This window comes from Mustela lutreola, chromosome 10, assembly GCF_030435805.1.
Source record: "Mustela lutreola isolate mMusLut2 chromosome 10, mMusLut2.pri, whole genome shotgun sequence".
In the NCBI taxonomy this organism is placed as follows: domain Eukaryota; kingdom Metazoa; phylum Chordata; class Mammalia; order Carnivora; family Mustelidae; genus Mustela; species Mustela lutreola.
In genome coordinates, this window is record NC_081299.1 from 57,686,762 (window position 1) to 57,701,286 (window position 14,525).

Consider the following 14,525-nt stretch of genomic DNA (forward strand, 5'->3'; position numbering starts at 1 on the left):
ACGAATTTTTAATTCAGTCCAGTTCAGTTAACATTCCCTAATAATGATCTTTTTAAGACCCAAATCTAATTTTCCCTTCTTAAAAACACTTGTTTCCTATCTAATTGAAACTCAGTCTTAAGCTTTATAGTGATTTACCCCAACTTTTCTTAGTTTTCTTCTTCTCCTGGCCTTTTCTCTTAAATAGAAATTTCACTGGTAATTTCAATACTTTTTCTAAAATTGAGATTCTAGATCTTCTTTCCCCAGCTTTTACCCATCCTAGAACAAAGTGAAACTGTTGCTTTTTTATCATCCTCCCTTTTTGAATTGCTCACCCAGATAAAGGGGCCACACTCCATATTTTCAACTTCCACATAAAATAAACATAGATAGCCAAGTGTCCAGCTGATCAGTGTATATGAAGCATTTTATTGTATGTTTTGCACTTGTATGACATTTTAAAGTAATTATTTAGTTCATACAGTCAAGAATGTGGAAGAAAATATCACACATTGCATGATACATTTATCCATATGGTTAAATATGGAAAACCAAGGAAAAAAGAATAAGGTAAGTAGAACCAGAAGCAGAAAATGATAAGAATAAACAAGGTAAATAGATTATAAATGCAGCAGAGAAAAGGAAAAGGAAAAGTAAATCAACATTTCTTGATGTCTTTCTATTTGTCAACCCTATGCGAAGAGTTTTAGTATGTGTTATGCTAGACAAAGAAAACAGTGGGGAGGGGCATATGAATAAGCAGGACAAGGAGGTATGAAGGTTGTCTTCTACCTCCATATTCCTTTATATAAGTTTTATGAAGCTTACATTTGCTTTTCCCAGTGTCTTAGTCCATTCAGGTTGCTATAAAAGAATACCATAGACTACATGGTTTATAAAGAAAAACATTTATTTATCATAGTTCTGGAGGCTAAGAAGTCCAAGATCAAAGTCCTAACAGATTCAGCATCTAGTAAAGACCTACTTCCTGATTTATAGATGACCGTCTTCTCTCTCTGACCTCATACAGTTTTGAAAGGAGATAGGGAGCTTTCTAGGGTCTCTTATAATAGCACTAATTTCACTCATGACCTAATCACCTCCCAAATGTCCCACTTCTAAATATCATCATATAGGTTTCAACTTATGAATTTTGAGGGGACACAACCATTCAGTCTTTAGCACCCAGCTTTTTATAGGACTAGCATTTCTGCATCTTTCCAAATTTGAGTTTAAAGATGACCTCAACAGTAAGGTCTTCCCTGAGCACCATGGTCAGTAGAACCTCTGATTCCTCTATCACATCATCCTGTTAATTCGTGTTAAAGATAATGAAAGCATTTATGATTATGTTGTTTATTAACTTCAGACTGAGTTTCATGAGGGCAAGAACCAGGTATGTCTTGTCTATCATTGTCTTTCTGGTGTGTAACACAGTGCCTAGTACAGAGTCAGACACAATAAATATTTGCTGAGTACATGAACAACTGATAGAGTCTAGTGTTGTAATACTGATAACGTGTCTCTTTGTCAAATTAGAAGTTAATTGAGGGAAGAACAATTTCTCTTAAGTTTTTGTCAAATTAATCATTATTGAGTGTTGAATGCCATACCTGGTTATATTTTATCACCTATATGTTGAATAGCATGTATTTTAAAAACAACAATTTACCATATTAATACATTAATACAATATTATGAGTAAAGGCAAAACATCATGATGAAGAATATTAGGAGAGTGAGGAAAGCAAGGAAAGAGGAAGGAAGGAAGGAAGGAAGGAGAATGGTATGGTAAATAAATTATGACTTAAAATAAGTAAAGGCTAGGGGTTCTAAAAATCTTGGTATACAAATACTTAGTGTCTTAGTAATTTTGTTGCAAGGACCATGGACCAAAAAAGTACCAAACAGCTCCATTCATTAAGTATTAGGTTTGAGCAACTTCATACATATTTATGCCCTGTCCAGTGGTCATTTGAAAAATAATGCACATAAATTTAAAGGGAAAATAGTAGTTTTATTTCATGTTTAAATAACAAAACTGATTAATGAAATTTGTGCACCTGTGGGACACCACTTATCTTCTCAAACCTTGAATCATATCAGGTACTACAATTCTGTTTCACATTGATTTTCAAATAGCACTTGATTTTTGATCACAGCAACACAAAAACCCAACTTCACAAAGATTGTCATCAAAAGGAAAGTGCATTCTAATACTGAAACTGAGAGCCACCAATTCATATAGTGTCTGACTGATTTCAAGTATTGTTTTGTTTCCCTCAAATTTTTAAAACAACTCATGTACCCCTGTGCATTAATAACAGCATCACAGGTACCTTGGAGCACAGTTTGGGAACAAGAGGAAGTGCATTCAAGTCTAGCAGACATTAATTCAAATCTTGAGTCTACGTTTTAACCAATTTTGTGACCTTGACAAGTCGTTGAAAACTGTCTGAGCTTTGCTTTGTGTATCTTTAAAAATGCAGGTAACAATAACATTTAGAGTTTTGTAGAGATGAAAACAAGTATTTTTACATAGCTGCAAGCACAGTTCTTGGCAAAGAACTTCCCTTCCACAAGAGAATGATGTGCTAATCCTGCCCATCTGCCTTTAACCCTTTTATGAGCCATTATTCTGCATTACAGAAAACTTCTCCCCGGTTACTTATTTACTATGTCCACCGTGTTCATAAAGGTTCTGGACTTTTTCCTTTGTTAGGAGACTCTGCCCAATTTCTTTCTATAGAGGAAACACATCTATTTCCTGGTAATAATGAGTAATCAATTACCTTTAATTGGGTAAATGTCCTTAAATGCTTTTATTTTTTTTTATTTTTTTTAAGATATTATTTATTTATTTGACAGAGAGAGATCACAAGTAGGCAGAGAGGCAGGCAGAGAGAGAGGGGAGAAAGCAGGCTCCCTGCCGAGCAGAAAGCCGGATGCAGGGCTCGATCCCAGGACCCTGGGATCATGACCTGAGCCAAAGGCAGAGGCTTTAACCCACTGAGCCACCCAAGCGCCCCCTTACATGCTTTTATTAATACCAGACCCGGACTCTTGAAAGCTCAGTCATAAGTTTTGTTCCCCCCCTCACTTCTACATTAGGCTCCTTTCCCTACAGCAGTGACAGCTGCGATTTAGTTTGAACACACAAGGTCAATGGGTTAAAGAAAAAAGAGATCATACCTTTTCTTTCCCCCCTCTTCTGTCTCCTTACCAGAAGCAAATATGGTTCAATGTGCTTAAAATGGGACCTCATTATATTTGATTCCTGACCAATAACATCCACTGCCTTCACCATAGAAGTAGCCCCAAAAGCTTCACCCACTTTTCCGACATGAATTTAACTCCTCCAGTCTCTATAAAAGAATTTATAGAGATGAAATCAACAACTCATTTCCTTCTTTGGACAGTTAACTTGTCTGTTCTGTGAAGTCCAATTAGGAAAGGTGAGCTTTTCTTAGGGTAGACAATATAGCATACATAGTATCACACAGAAGGCCTTCCACTAGAACAAATCTCAGTTAAAATATTGGCTCTACCGCTCACTGAGTTTGGGACTTGGAATTATGACTTTACTTCTCTGAGCCTGCAATTCCTTAACTGTAAGACAAAGATGATGATAATGAATAACTTAAAAATGATAAATAACAGTAAAGAACTAGGTTAGCAATTAAGTAATTAACAGAGATGATACAGATTAAGTGTTGAACATAGTAGAGCAGTAGCAGATATGTTATAGATTCTCCATAACTAATGGCATCATCATCTTCAACATCAGCATCATCATTATTATCATTTTGCTCATGAAGATAAGTGTCTAACTGGGTAAGTGAGAATCCACTGTTCTTGCTTCAGTAGTGTTACTCCTCCTACGTGGAGGGCTACAGAACTCTGGAGAACAGGTGCAAACTCATGATTAGCTGATATCATCGTCTCTTCCTAGTCACTAGAGTCACTCTTTTTGATTCAAAGTAGAAATTCTTTAGCAGAGCAAGAGACTTGGATCCGAGTTAGATCACAGCTACCACGACAAGCTCCAGCCACAGTCTTGGGAAACAAATTTAAAAAATTGATCCATACATACAAGATAACTTGGAAACTGAGTGTATAAATCATGAGGAAAACAAAGTAATGAAACCTTTAATTTACATTTCTATGCTTGTACAGCTCTTTTAGTTCTTTTGTTGACTGAAACAAAATTCTTGCCCTTCAGTATCAGGTATCATAAAAATATTTCCTTTTTAAAGTATTATTTCAACAAATAAGTTATATTTAGATTCATAGACTTAATACTAGACAGAAAATAGCACTAATTCCATCTATTACCTTCATCTATTACCTTCATTTTACTGACTAATTGAATACGGTACAAAGAGGTACACTGACTTACCCAAGATAACCTGATTAATAAATGATAAAACAGGAATGGAATAGAAATATGCCACCTTGTAATTGAATATTTTTTTATAAACCTTAATATATTTTATGACTTTTCTCAAACTTGTGTCTGCTTCTACTTATAAATTTCTACAAAGATGTGTAAAGGCATTTACCCTCTATTCTGTCACCTTAAAACTTTATCATAATATCTTGAAATACTTTTCAAAATCCATGAAAACAGATTTCCCTCTTCATCTCTGGAATTTCCATCAATCCCTCTGTCTTTCCTACCTCTCTTCAAATCTGGAATGGGATTTTAAATGTCTGTAATGTGCTCACAGTGGAGCTCACTAGAAGACAGCTCAATATAAGGGAAGGTTATTGGACAGAAACCTGAGAATTGAAGCCTCTATGCTGGATCTGGTCTAATTATCTCTATAACCCTGACCTTGCTGAGTCTCACTTGTAGGAAATGAAAGGTTCGACTAGAAATATTTTTTAAAAATAATTAACAAGTATCAGATATATATAACCAGGCTTTTCACAGGCAAATATTCTTATACAAACCTAACCAAAACCAAACCAAAAAATTGAACTTAAGCCAGGAATTAAAGAAATGGCTATTTGTAATACCCAAAGACGTGACCCTGTCACTCATTATGTGGGACATTAAAATATATAATAAGATTTTCTGTTTGTAATTAATTAGTTAGAAGGTAGAACACATTTCATTACTATATTTTTGTGCTCAAGTATATTCTTTCATTGATTTAATAAAATATTTCTAAATATGTTGCCTTAATGTTTTAAACTAACAAGTACTAATTAATAAGAAAACTAGAAAATACTGAAAGTTAGTTTTTTGAATTCAAATTAACCTGAGTTTAAGTAAAAAAGACATAAAGATAATTGCCATGCATAAATTTATACCACTACCTCCCCATGGGCATAGACAAGACATTTTTATAGGCATAAGAAAGTGGGAATTTGGTATTTTACCTCAGTGCTCTCTCACTATCTGGTTAACTGGAAATAATCATTTTGATTATAGAAGTTTAAAATTCATGGGCTTTTTTAACATGTTCATTTGTCTTTATAAAGTTACATTCTTGTACCTGTGTTGCTCATTACACTCAATGAATGGATTTAGATGAAGATTTAGCAAGCTAGATTAATCACGAGACAACTAGAAACCTTAGGAGGAAGTCATCATAGAACTAAAGAAATGGAGGATAAGATCACTTGGGAAACAGAAGTTAAGAGGGGGCTGGCAATAAAAGTGGGATTTAAAGGACCCAATTGTTCATGAGGACAGCTGAGGATAAAAAGAAATTTAGTTGGTCCATGATGGACTTTCCTCTTAAAACTTTTAATGGAGCTGCCCCCTTAGATTCTTACATTTATAAATATAACATGTATATGCATGTATGTATCATATACTCACATACCGCTTATCATAATTCGGTCCTGTGTTAATACAGATGTATCTCATCTCCCCAGTTAGATGGTAAGTCTCCGAGGGACATGGGTGACATTTTGTCTTTCTTTGGAAACTCTACAGTTCTTTGCACAGTGCCAGGCATATAAAAAGGCATTCAAAATATGTCTGATGAACAAATGGACTCATTTAAATTAGAAAAACAAAACATTTTAGTACTTACCTCAGAGAAACATGTGACTCACTTCTCCCAGCGCTCCACAGTGACCTATAGTCTAGAGCCAAATAAAGATACTGCCATCTTGGTTAACCAATGTTTAAATGTTTACTTTCCTTGTCCTATATTATTATATCTCTCAGGATTCTTTTGTTCATCCAGCTAATGAAATGAGGATTGGGGAACTTCACCCTTCATTAGCTGAGACCCCTCTGTACCCACCCAAACTTGTTCTGCTAGGGAAGGACAAAAAAGGTAACATTGCGAACCTGATGTGGAAAATGTACCACAAATGCATGTGCATGATTAATCTCCAGTCGTAACTTATGATTCATCATAGTCTATAGAAATATTTTACAAATATATATTCCTAACATTGTTATACTATCTGTTTCTCATACTTGCTTTTCTGTGTTCATTATTGTCAATGTTCATAGCATTATAACATTTTCCCCTTTACATTTCAGAATCAACTGATGAGTCTGAAGTTGACAAAACTCACTGTCTGAATAACAGTGTTTCCTCAGGCACTTACTCAGACTACTCGCCTTCCCAGGCTTCCTCAGGATCCTCTAACACGCGGGTTAAAGTGGGGTCCTTGCAGACAACAGCTAAAGATGCAGTACATAATTCTTTATGGGGTAACAGGTGTGTTTAGAATTCCCTTTTTTCTGTTCCCAAGCGCTTACTTTCAACAACTTTTTTTAAAAAAATGGGATCTTAATTTTTGAATTATATTTAACACATGAATGGTGTAGAAGACAGATGGATGGGTCAGGTAAGCAAACACAGTCCCCCCGGGATTTCCAGGAGACAATGGATCCATTTTATACAGCAAAACCTTTGTTTAAGGGAGAGTTGGTAAGAGATTATCAGGTTGAGATAAAAAGAAAAACAGAATTTTAAAAATCAGAAACCAAAAATCCTATTTGCCCAATACTTATTTATGACACACGTGGGCATCTCACTATCCCAAATGGATTAAACTAAGATGCATGGAAAGCAGTTGTGTGCCTAGTACAAAGTAAATATTCAGTAAAATTTTTATTGTTATCATCATCATCATTGTCATCATCATCATTGTTTTTTTACCACATGGAAAAGTTAGGTTCTTTCCAAAATGGTTCCTACCTTATTTCACTTCCATTTTACAGATAAAAATCAAAAACCAAAGAGCACAATAAAGCGAACCAATAAGGTAGTAATTACCCAGTTCTTATTCTCTTGTTTTTTACCTTGTTGCTATGTTTTACAGTACAGGCAACAAATACAAATCATCATATGATAAAGGTAGTCAATGATTATCACTCATATTTTATTGATAATATCAGTACTGTTAGCAATATGTTCTTTGGTAACTAATGGATAACTATTTCTCCCTATCAGTGCCCATCATAAAAATCTTAACTCTTTCACTTTGTAAGTTCATTATTTGTGATAGAAGCTGAGATTAATGAGGTGCTTTGGAAGGTTCTTTCTAAATGTACTAGTTTTTAATTAGCAAGAGCACTTAAAAGTCTTTCTCTCACTGATAAAAAATATATATATATAATTTAATGTTATTAGTGTGCAAACAGTTTAGAATAAGCCTAGAAAAATGAGCATCTTCTAGAAACACTGTGCTCACTGGTGTAAACAAACCAATGGCCAAAAGTCATGATATAATTTATATTCTAGGAAAACATGTTCCCTAAACAATGAATTCAGTGTTTTCAATACCTGGCCTTCAAATAAATGTAGCCTGAAGACAGTTTGGGTTCAGGGGCTATATCAAATATTTATAGGAAAGGTACTCTTGACCAGTAATAGTTTGGAAAAGTACTGAATCAGAAATTGCAGGAATGAGGACCAAGAATTGGGCGATTCTAATTATCAAACAAGTGTTAGGACCATTACTGAAGACCTATCTATTTCTTTCATTCATTTAATCATCCCACAAATATGTATTTTAATAGCTACTATGTGCCAGGCACTATGCTAGGCCTGAAGAGAAAATAAATAAATAAATAAATCTCTGCCCTCAGGAGGGCAGAGGACACACAATACACAATAAATAAAATAGGTAAGTAAATGATATACTATGTTATAAGGTAATGATTACAAGGGGAAAATAAAAATTAGAGCAAGGTAAAGGGATGGATTTGGGGGGGGCGGACATGAAATAACAGTGCACCTTAATTGTAAATGAGGTATGGATGAATGACCCGTTAAACATCCGATAAAGGATTGTGGCACTCTGGGCTGCTTGTTCTCTTTCTGGCAAAGACTCAGCTCTTCCTCGTTTTCATATTTCTTCTTCCCACTGTCTTTACAGGATTGCACAATCTTTCCCACAGCCTCTTGACTCAAAGCCATTGCTCACCCAGCGGGAGGCTGTTCCCCCAGGGAATCTACCACAGCGTCCGGACCGGCTGCCAATGAGCGACGCCTTCACTGACAACTGGACTGACGGTTCACATTATGATAACACAGGGTTTGTTGCAGAGGAGACCACAGGCGAGAATGCCAACAACAATCCTCTCTTAAGTTCGAAATCTAGAAGCACATCTTCTCACGGACGCAGGCCTTTGATTAGGCAGGATAGGATTGTTGGTGTTCCCCTGGAACTTGAGCAGTCTACACACAGACACACGCCAGAAACAGAAGTGCCTCCTTCCAATCCTTGGCAGAATTGGACCAGAACCCCTAGTCCTTTTGAAGACAGGACCGCTTTCCCTTCCAAATTAGAGACAACCCCCACCACCAGCCCATTGCCTGAAAGGAAAGAGCATATAAAAGAATCTGCTGAAATACCTAGTCCTTTTTCTCCAGGAGTACCATGGGAGTATCACGATTCCAATCCCAACAGGAGTCTTAGCAATGTCTTTTCTCAGATCCACTGCCGCCCAGAATCATCTAAAGGTGTTATTTCCATTAGTAAAAGCACAGAGAGGCTTTCCCCACTCATGAAAGATATCAAGTCCAATAAATTCAAAAAGTCACAGAGTATCGATGAGATTGACATTGGTACATACAAGGTGTATAATATACCATTAGAAAACTATGCCACTGGGAGTGATCACTTAGGAAGTCATGAACGGCCAGATAAAATGTTGGGACCAGAGCATGGTATGTCCAGTATGTCTCGAAGCCAGTCAGTGCCGATGCTGGATGACGAGATGCTCACTTATGGAAGTAGTAAAGGGCCACAGCAACAAAAAGCGTCCATGACCAAAAAAGTCTATCAGTTTGACCAAAGCTTCAATCCCCAAGGAGCAGTGGAAGTTAAAGCCGAAAAGAGGATACCGCCCCCCTTTCAACACAATTCCGAGTACGTGCAACAGCCCGGCAAAAACATCGCCAAGGATTTGGTTAGTCCTAGAGCTTACAGAGGATACCCACCCATGGAGCAAATGTTTTCATTTTCTCAGCCATCGGTGAATGAGGATGCTGTGGTGAATGCCCAGTTCGCAAGCCAAGGTGCCAGGGCAGGCTTCCTGAGAAGAGCCGACTCCCTGGCGAGCTCCACAGAAATGGCCATGTTTAGAAGGGTCAGTGAACCTCATGAGCTGCCTCCGAGCGATAGGTACGGCAGACCTCCATATAGGGGCGGTCTGGATCGCCAAAGCAGCGTTTCAGTGACTGAGTCCCAGTTCCTGAAAAGGAATGGCAGGTATGAAGATGAACACCCTTCATATCAAGAAGTGAAAGCTCAGGCGGGAAGTTTTCCAGTTAAAAACCTTACCCAGAGGAGGCCATTGTCTGCAAGAAGCTACAGTACAGAGAGTTACGGTGCCTCCCAGACCAGGCCAGTTTCAGCTAGGCCTACTATGGCAGCTCTTTTGGAAAAAATACCATCTGACTATAACTTGGGTAACTATGGTGACAAGCCATCAGATAACAGTGATATAAAGACGAGGCCCACTCCTGTGAAGGGAGAGGAGAGCTGTGGTAAAATGCCTGCAGACTGGAGACAACAGCTGCTTAGACATATAGAAGCTAGAAGGTTAGACAGGGTATGTCTGGCATTTCTCTGTAAGAATATCCCTCCTGCCTTTAGTTTTCCTTTATTGGCATTTCTAAGCACATGTAGTGAAGCATGAACTACATGAATGAATAGATGATCAGCATTTTATTTCTCTCGCTATTGTGGGGAAATTGATCATAATAGTTTCTCGTGGATATTGTTTAATGCTCTTCGAGAGTCCATAACCTGTAGGTGAATGATTTATCAAATCTAGCCTAAATATTGTTAGTAAGAAAGAATTTGACTCGATTATGTGGGATGGTGCTTCAATTGCTTTCTAGCCATTAAGGTGGAATGCCTCTCCTAGGACACAGAACTGTTCTCAGGGGACCTAAAGAGTATGATTTTTATTGAATCTATAAAAAGTGAGTATTTTGCCCCTTTCTGCACAGACTCACTTATAATAAAGTCAGGCCCAATTTGTTTATAAAATTTGCATACAGTTACTGCTATGGGACTACTAAAGTTATTACTTCTAATGAGCGATAATCTTCCCAGCAAGAAACAGAAAAATAAAATAAGCAGAGATTGAATGCCCTCCTACACATTATTTGACTTAATAAAAAAAAATCCTGCCACTTAGAATGTTGATTTTTATACAAAAAGAAATGTTTAAATTCAAAGCATACTATAGGCAACAAAAATAGATGATGTCTTTATGAAGACTACAAAGGCACAAATTAGTGTGTATATTGCAACCAAAAAAAAAAGAAAATTGATCCCAATTCAGTTACAGAGTGAGTCACAATACAACATGGAATCATAGTGATTGAGGAGGATAAAAATATATATAAATATATTTTGTTTCAAAGCCTAGAATTACTTTTTGTTGCCTATTTATATCTCCTTAAGAGACCGATACTTCATTTTCTAGAACTATGATCAATTGACCCTTATCGTTGAATGTACTTTGTGGCTTTGGTGTAGAGGGCCTTGTGTACTCTGCATTGACCTTGAAACCTTAAGGTCCTTTTTGTCAATAGGGCCTTTGGCTCTCATTTTCTAGGGCTTAAATACTTAGTGTGAAACAGGGATCTGAGTAATAACATACCTTTAGAAAGTTTTGCTCAATAGTTTATGATATTATTTGGTGTCCTGCTAAAAGCACAGGCCACGGTACTTATTATATATTTCCTTAATATTGAATTTTGTGTTTTCAGGTATAGTCTTTTTAAATAATTATATTGTTTGTAGGTCGTGTCTACATGACAAGAAAACAATTATTTTTAGGAACAAGTGAACTAACAAATGTGGGTGTGGGTGTTAGTTTTTCAATGTGGAGATTGGTTCTGCCTTGCAAACTATTTCATCAGAATGTCTGTTTCAAATAGGTGTGCTCAGTCCCATTGAAGGGAGCCTCATCAAAGCCTCATGACTGGCTGTCAGTGGGAGACACCTGGTCAGTTGTCACCATGCCTTACCTCAACTTATACCCTCCATGTAGACAGATAACTTGGAGGGCGGAAATATTTGGGGCCAAATAATACAGTACAGTTTGGGAACTCTGGCCTCGTGTAGACACGACCATACGTAACAGGGTAAGATGAACTAGTCAAGAAAGGTTATGAGAAGCTTTTCAGAGCATATGTACGTGACTAGTAATTTGAGGCAACAGAGGAGTGAGTGAAAACAAAGCATGAAAAAGAAGACAAAATGCTAAGCATTTGGTACCATCATGTATTTACTGGTTTCCCAGATAATGGTTCCTCTCCTTTGATTGGAGCTACTCTTCTAGCTGGAGCAGGAATTTGGAGAGAGGAAAATAGGACCAGGGAGGGGGATTTAGATTGACAGAAGTCTGCGAGCCCTGCCCGGCCCAGATCCAGAAAACTAAAAGTAAACTCATGTGTGTTTTCTATTACTGTGACAACATCTTCCTTTTCAGTTAGTTTCCATGCTTCCCCTCTTCATTTATAGTTCTCTTAGTCTGTCTTTCATTTCCCAGAGCAATTTCAATGTATAGTCCATAGCTTCTTATTTAATTCCAAGAAATTAAGTTACTGGACAGTATTGCTTCAGGGCACTAGATCCTGAAAGCTTGTCCTCTTACTTTCTCCAAGTAACATTTCTTTTCTCCTCTCAAGTGCATGACTGAGCTATTCGGGCTGTAGCTTACTTAGAACTTCCCAGCTACTCAAAAAGATTAATTCAGGGTACGGAAGCAAAGACTTTTTATGTAAGAATAGTTTTGACATAGCTGTGCTTCTTAACATAGTGTTCAAAGTCACACTGCACCGGAGATATGGTCTGTTTCCTTCCCAGTGAAATTTAGTTGAGGATTTAAACCTGGAAATCAAATAGTTACACTAAAAACTACAAGCCCTTTGTCCGTTCTCCATAAGAGAGAAATGCCCAGAGGACTGGACATTGGATAAGCTTAACCACCCAAGATAATGTTGGTTAAAGATCTTGCCTGCTGTTTACCTTGGAGAGGCAGCTCCGAGTACTGCCATAGATAAAAGATGCTGTTTTCTCCTGTAGTTTAACCTCAAGGCTCATGCTTCCACAACAGAGTCCCACTGTGAGAGAATTTAAAACACGAATGCGTATGTCCGAGACTGCTACCCTTCTACCGGAGCTTAGAGGGCACTACTCTGGAATAATCTTAAACCTTAAGGAATCATTCAAGTCCTAGATTGAAATGTCCGGTGTCCTTTCCAACTTTGGCATGGTGGCAATAAAAGATCACTGGATGAAATAATCTAGGATCCATAACAAGTTTGATTGGTAGACCAGCACACCATCAGGAGTATAATTGTCTTTCAGTTGAGTTCAGGGAAACTGATGCTAAAAATCATTATTTTGCAAACAATGCCTTTAGAATAGAATAGCTGCCTGCTGTTATTGTTCAGTAACACTCAGTTTTTAAAAGTTTACTAAGCTAATTTGTGTACATTTTTTTTTCCCAAAATAAGAGAATTACTTAAAGGGACCAAATACTGTCAATTCCTACTTTTTTCATGGAAGGTGGAAAGTGGAGATTGTACTAATGAAAACTATTTGATGACGGGACATACAAAATGTTTTAATTTAAATGAAGTTCTGTAGAAGAAAAATTAACTAGCTCTCAAATCCCTGGAGTAACCTGAGATGCACCTGCTGAAAGACAGCCACAATTCAGATATCACCAGAGTGCTCTATAGGTACTTAGGTATATTAGATAAATAACCTTAACAGCTCAAATCATACTTCCTTTAGTATCACTATGAAATTTCTCCAGTTTAAAATGTAATTTTTAAAAAACAAAGTCAGAAACTTTGGATCCACGTGCCATTTTTTTGACTGGTTTAATTAAATTAATCAGTAAATTCAGTGAGCCAGTAGTCAAGTTGAATGACTTTTTTTGACCAGCTCTTTTTCTGAGTTGCTGTATTTATGTCGATAGACCAAGCAATAATGGACACTGATTTTGGCTTTAACCTTGTAGTGCCTTCGTTTTAAGGCAGAATTAGAAGCTGGTATCTGTCTTTTGTATGTGTTTACTCACAATGTGAAAGAGACCATGAGATCTGGAGCTGGCAAAATTTGATTAAGATCTCCCTCTTTGAATTTTTTTTTAATGAATAGACTACCACAGGCGAACATTTGTCCAACGTCACCACGATCATGATATATGAGAGATAGGTTCTATGCCCTTGAGTTAGCAGCAAATGTAAAACAGAATGTATCCTTGCTTTTTGTCTTTTCTGTAGTTTTGGATGGTACTCATTATGTGCATAACTAACACTGTTTACTGTATGCTTCTGTCTGATCAAGTGCATGTTTAAAAGAAAGTTACTGTTTGCCCGCTTAAAGTTAAATGTTATAAATTTAAACATGTTCATGTAATAATCAGTTTGTTGAGCATGTGTTCACACCCTGTCACATGATTATTTCCTCTACTCAGAATGCTGCTTACAAACACAACACAGTTAACCTTGGCATGCTGCCCTATGGAGGTATTTCAGCAATGCATGCAGGCAGAAGCATGACTTTAAACTTGCAGACTAAGTCTAAATTTGATCTACAAGAACTACCTCTTCAGAAAGTAAGTATGGACTGCCTTACATGTGTCAGCATACCAAAGCCAATTAATGTTGTTTGTTCACTTAATGTGTTTAGGCTGTACATACAACCCTGCTTATAGACTCTCCCGAGTCCAAAAAGCACAAGGGCAAATAATGTAGAGCCCAAACTCTTAGCTGCTAAACGAATATTGAGAGCTAGAATGATTCTCAAGTTCCTGCTTAACAGCTTGCTTTTTGGATTGAGCAGGTACATGGCTTTTGAGTTGCTTTAAGGCTCATTTTCTTATTACTCATTTCTTTTTCTTTTATTCTTTGTTTTCCTTTCTTTTGTGTGTGTATAGATTTATAAACGTATATTTTTTACAATGTTTTTGGAGATAGCCCTCTCTTCCTTTGCTGATGCATTCTGAGAACAGAGCTAGAAATTATTGTTGGATTTCAGCTGATCCCTTTGGAAAAGACATAGAGACCTAAATTACAATGGAA

The 14,525-nt window shown here is 37.0% G+C and overlaps 1 protein-coding gene across 4 annotated transcripts in view; it reads left to right on the forward strand.

The window, feature by feature from the left end:
* Positions 1–14,525, forward strand: part of LRRC7 (leucine rich repeat containing 7) — a 573,404-nt gene that overhangs the window by 471,321 nt on the left and 87,558 nt on the right. For 3 of the 4 annotated variants that reach the window (XM_059138593.1, XM_059138591.1, XM_059138592.1), the window contains exons 19-21: positions 6,170–6,281; positions 6,494–6,674; positions 8,341–10,021. In XM_059138593.1, the coding sequence (XP_058994576.1) occupies positions 6,170–6,281; positions 6,494–6,674; positions 8,341–10,021 (1,974 nt within the window). Of the gene's footprint in view, positions 1–6,169; positions 6,282–6,493; positions 6,675–8,340; positions 10,022–13,918; positions 14,060–14,525 lie in introns of all 4 variants that reach the window. The other variant, XM_059138595.1, reaches the window with a different exon arrangement.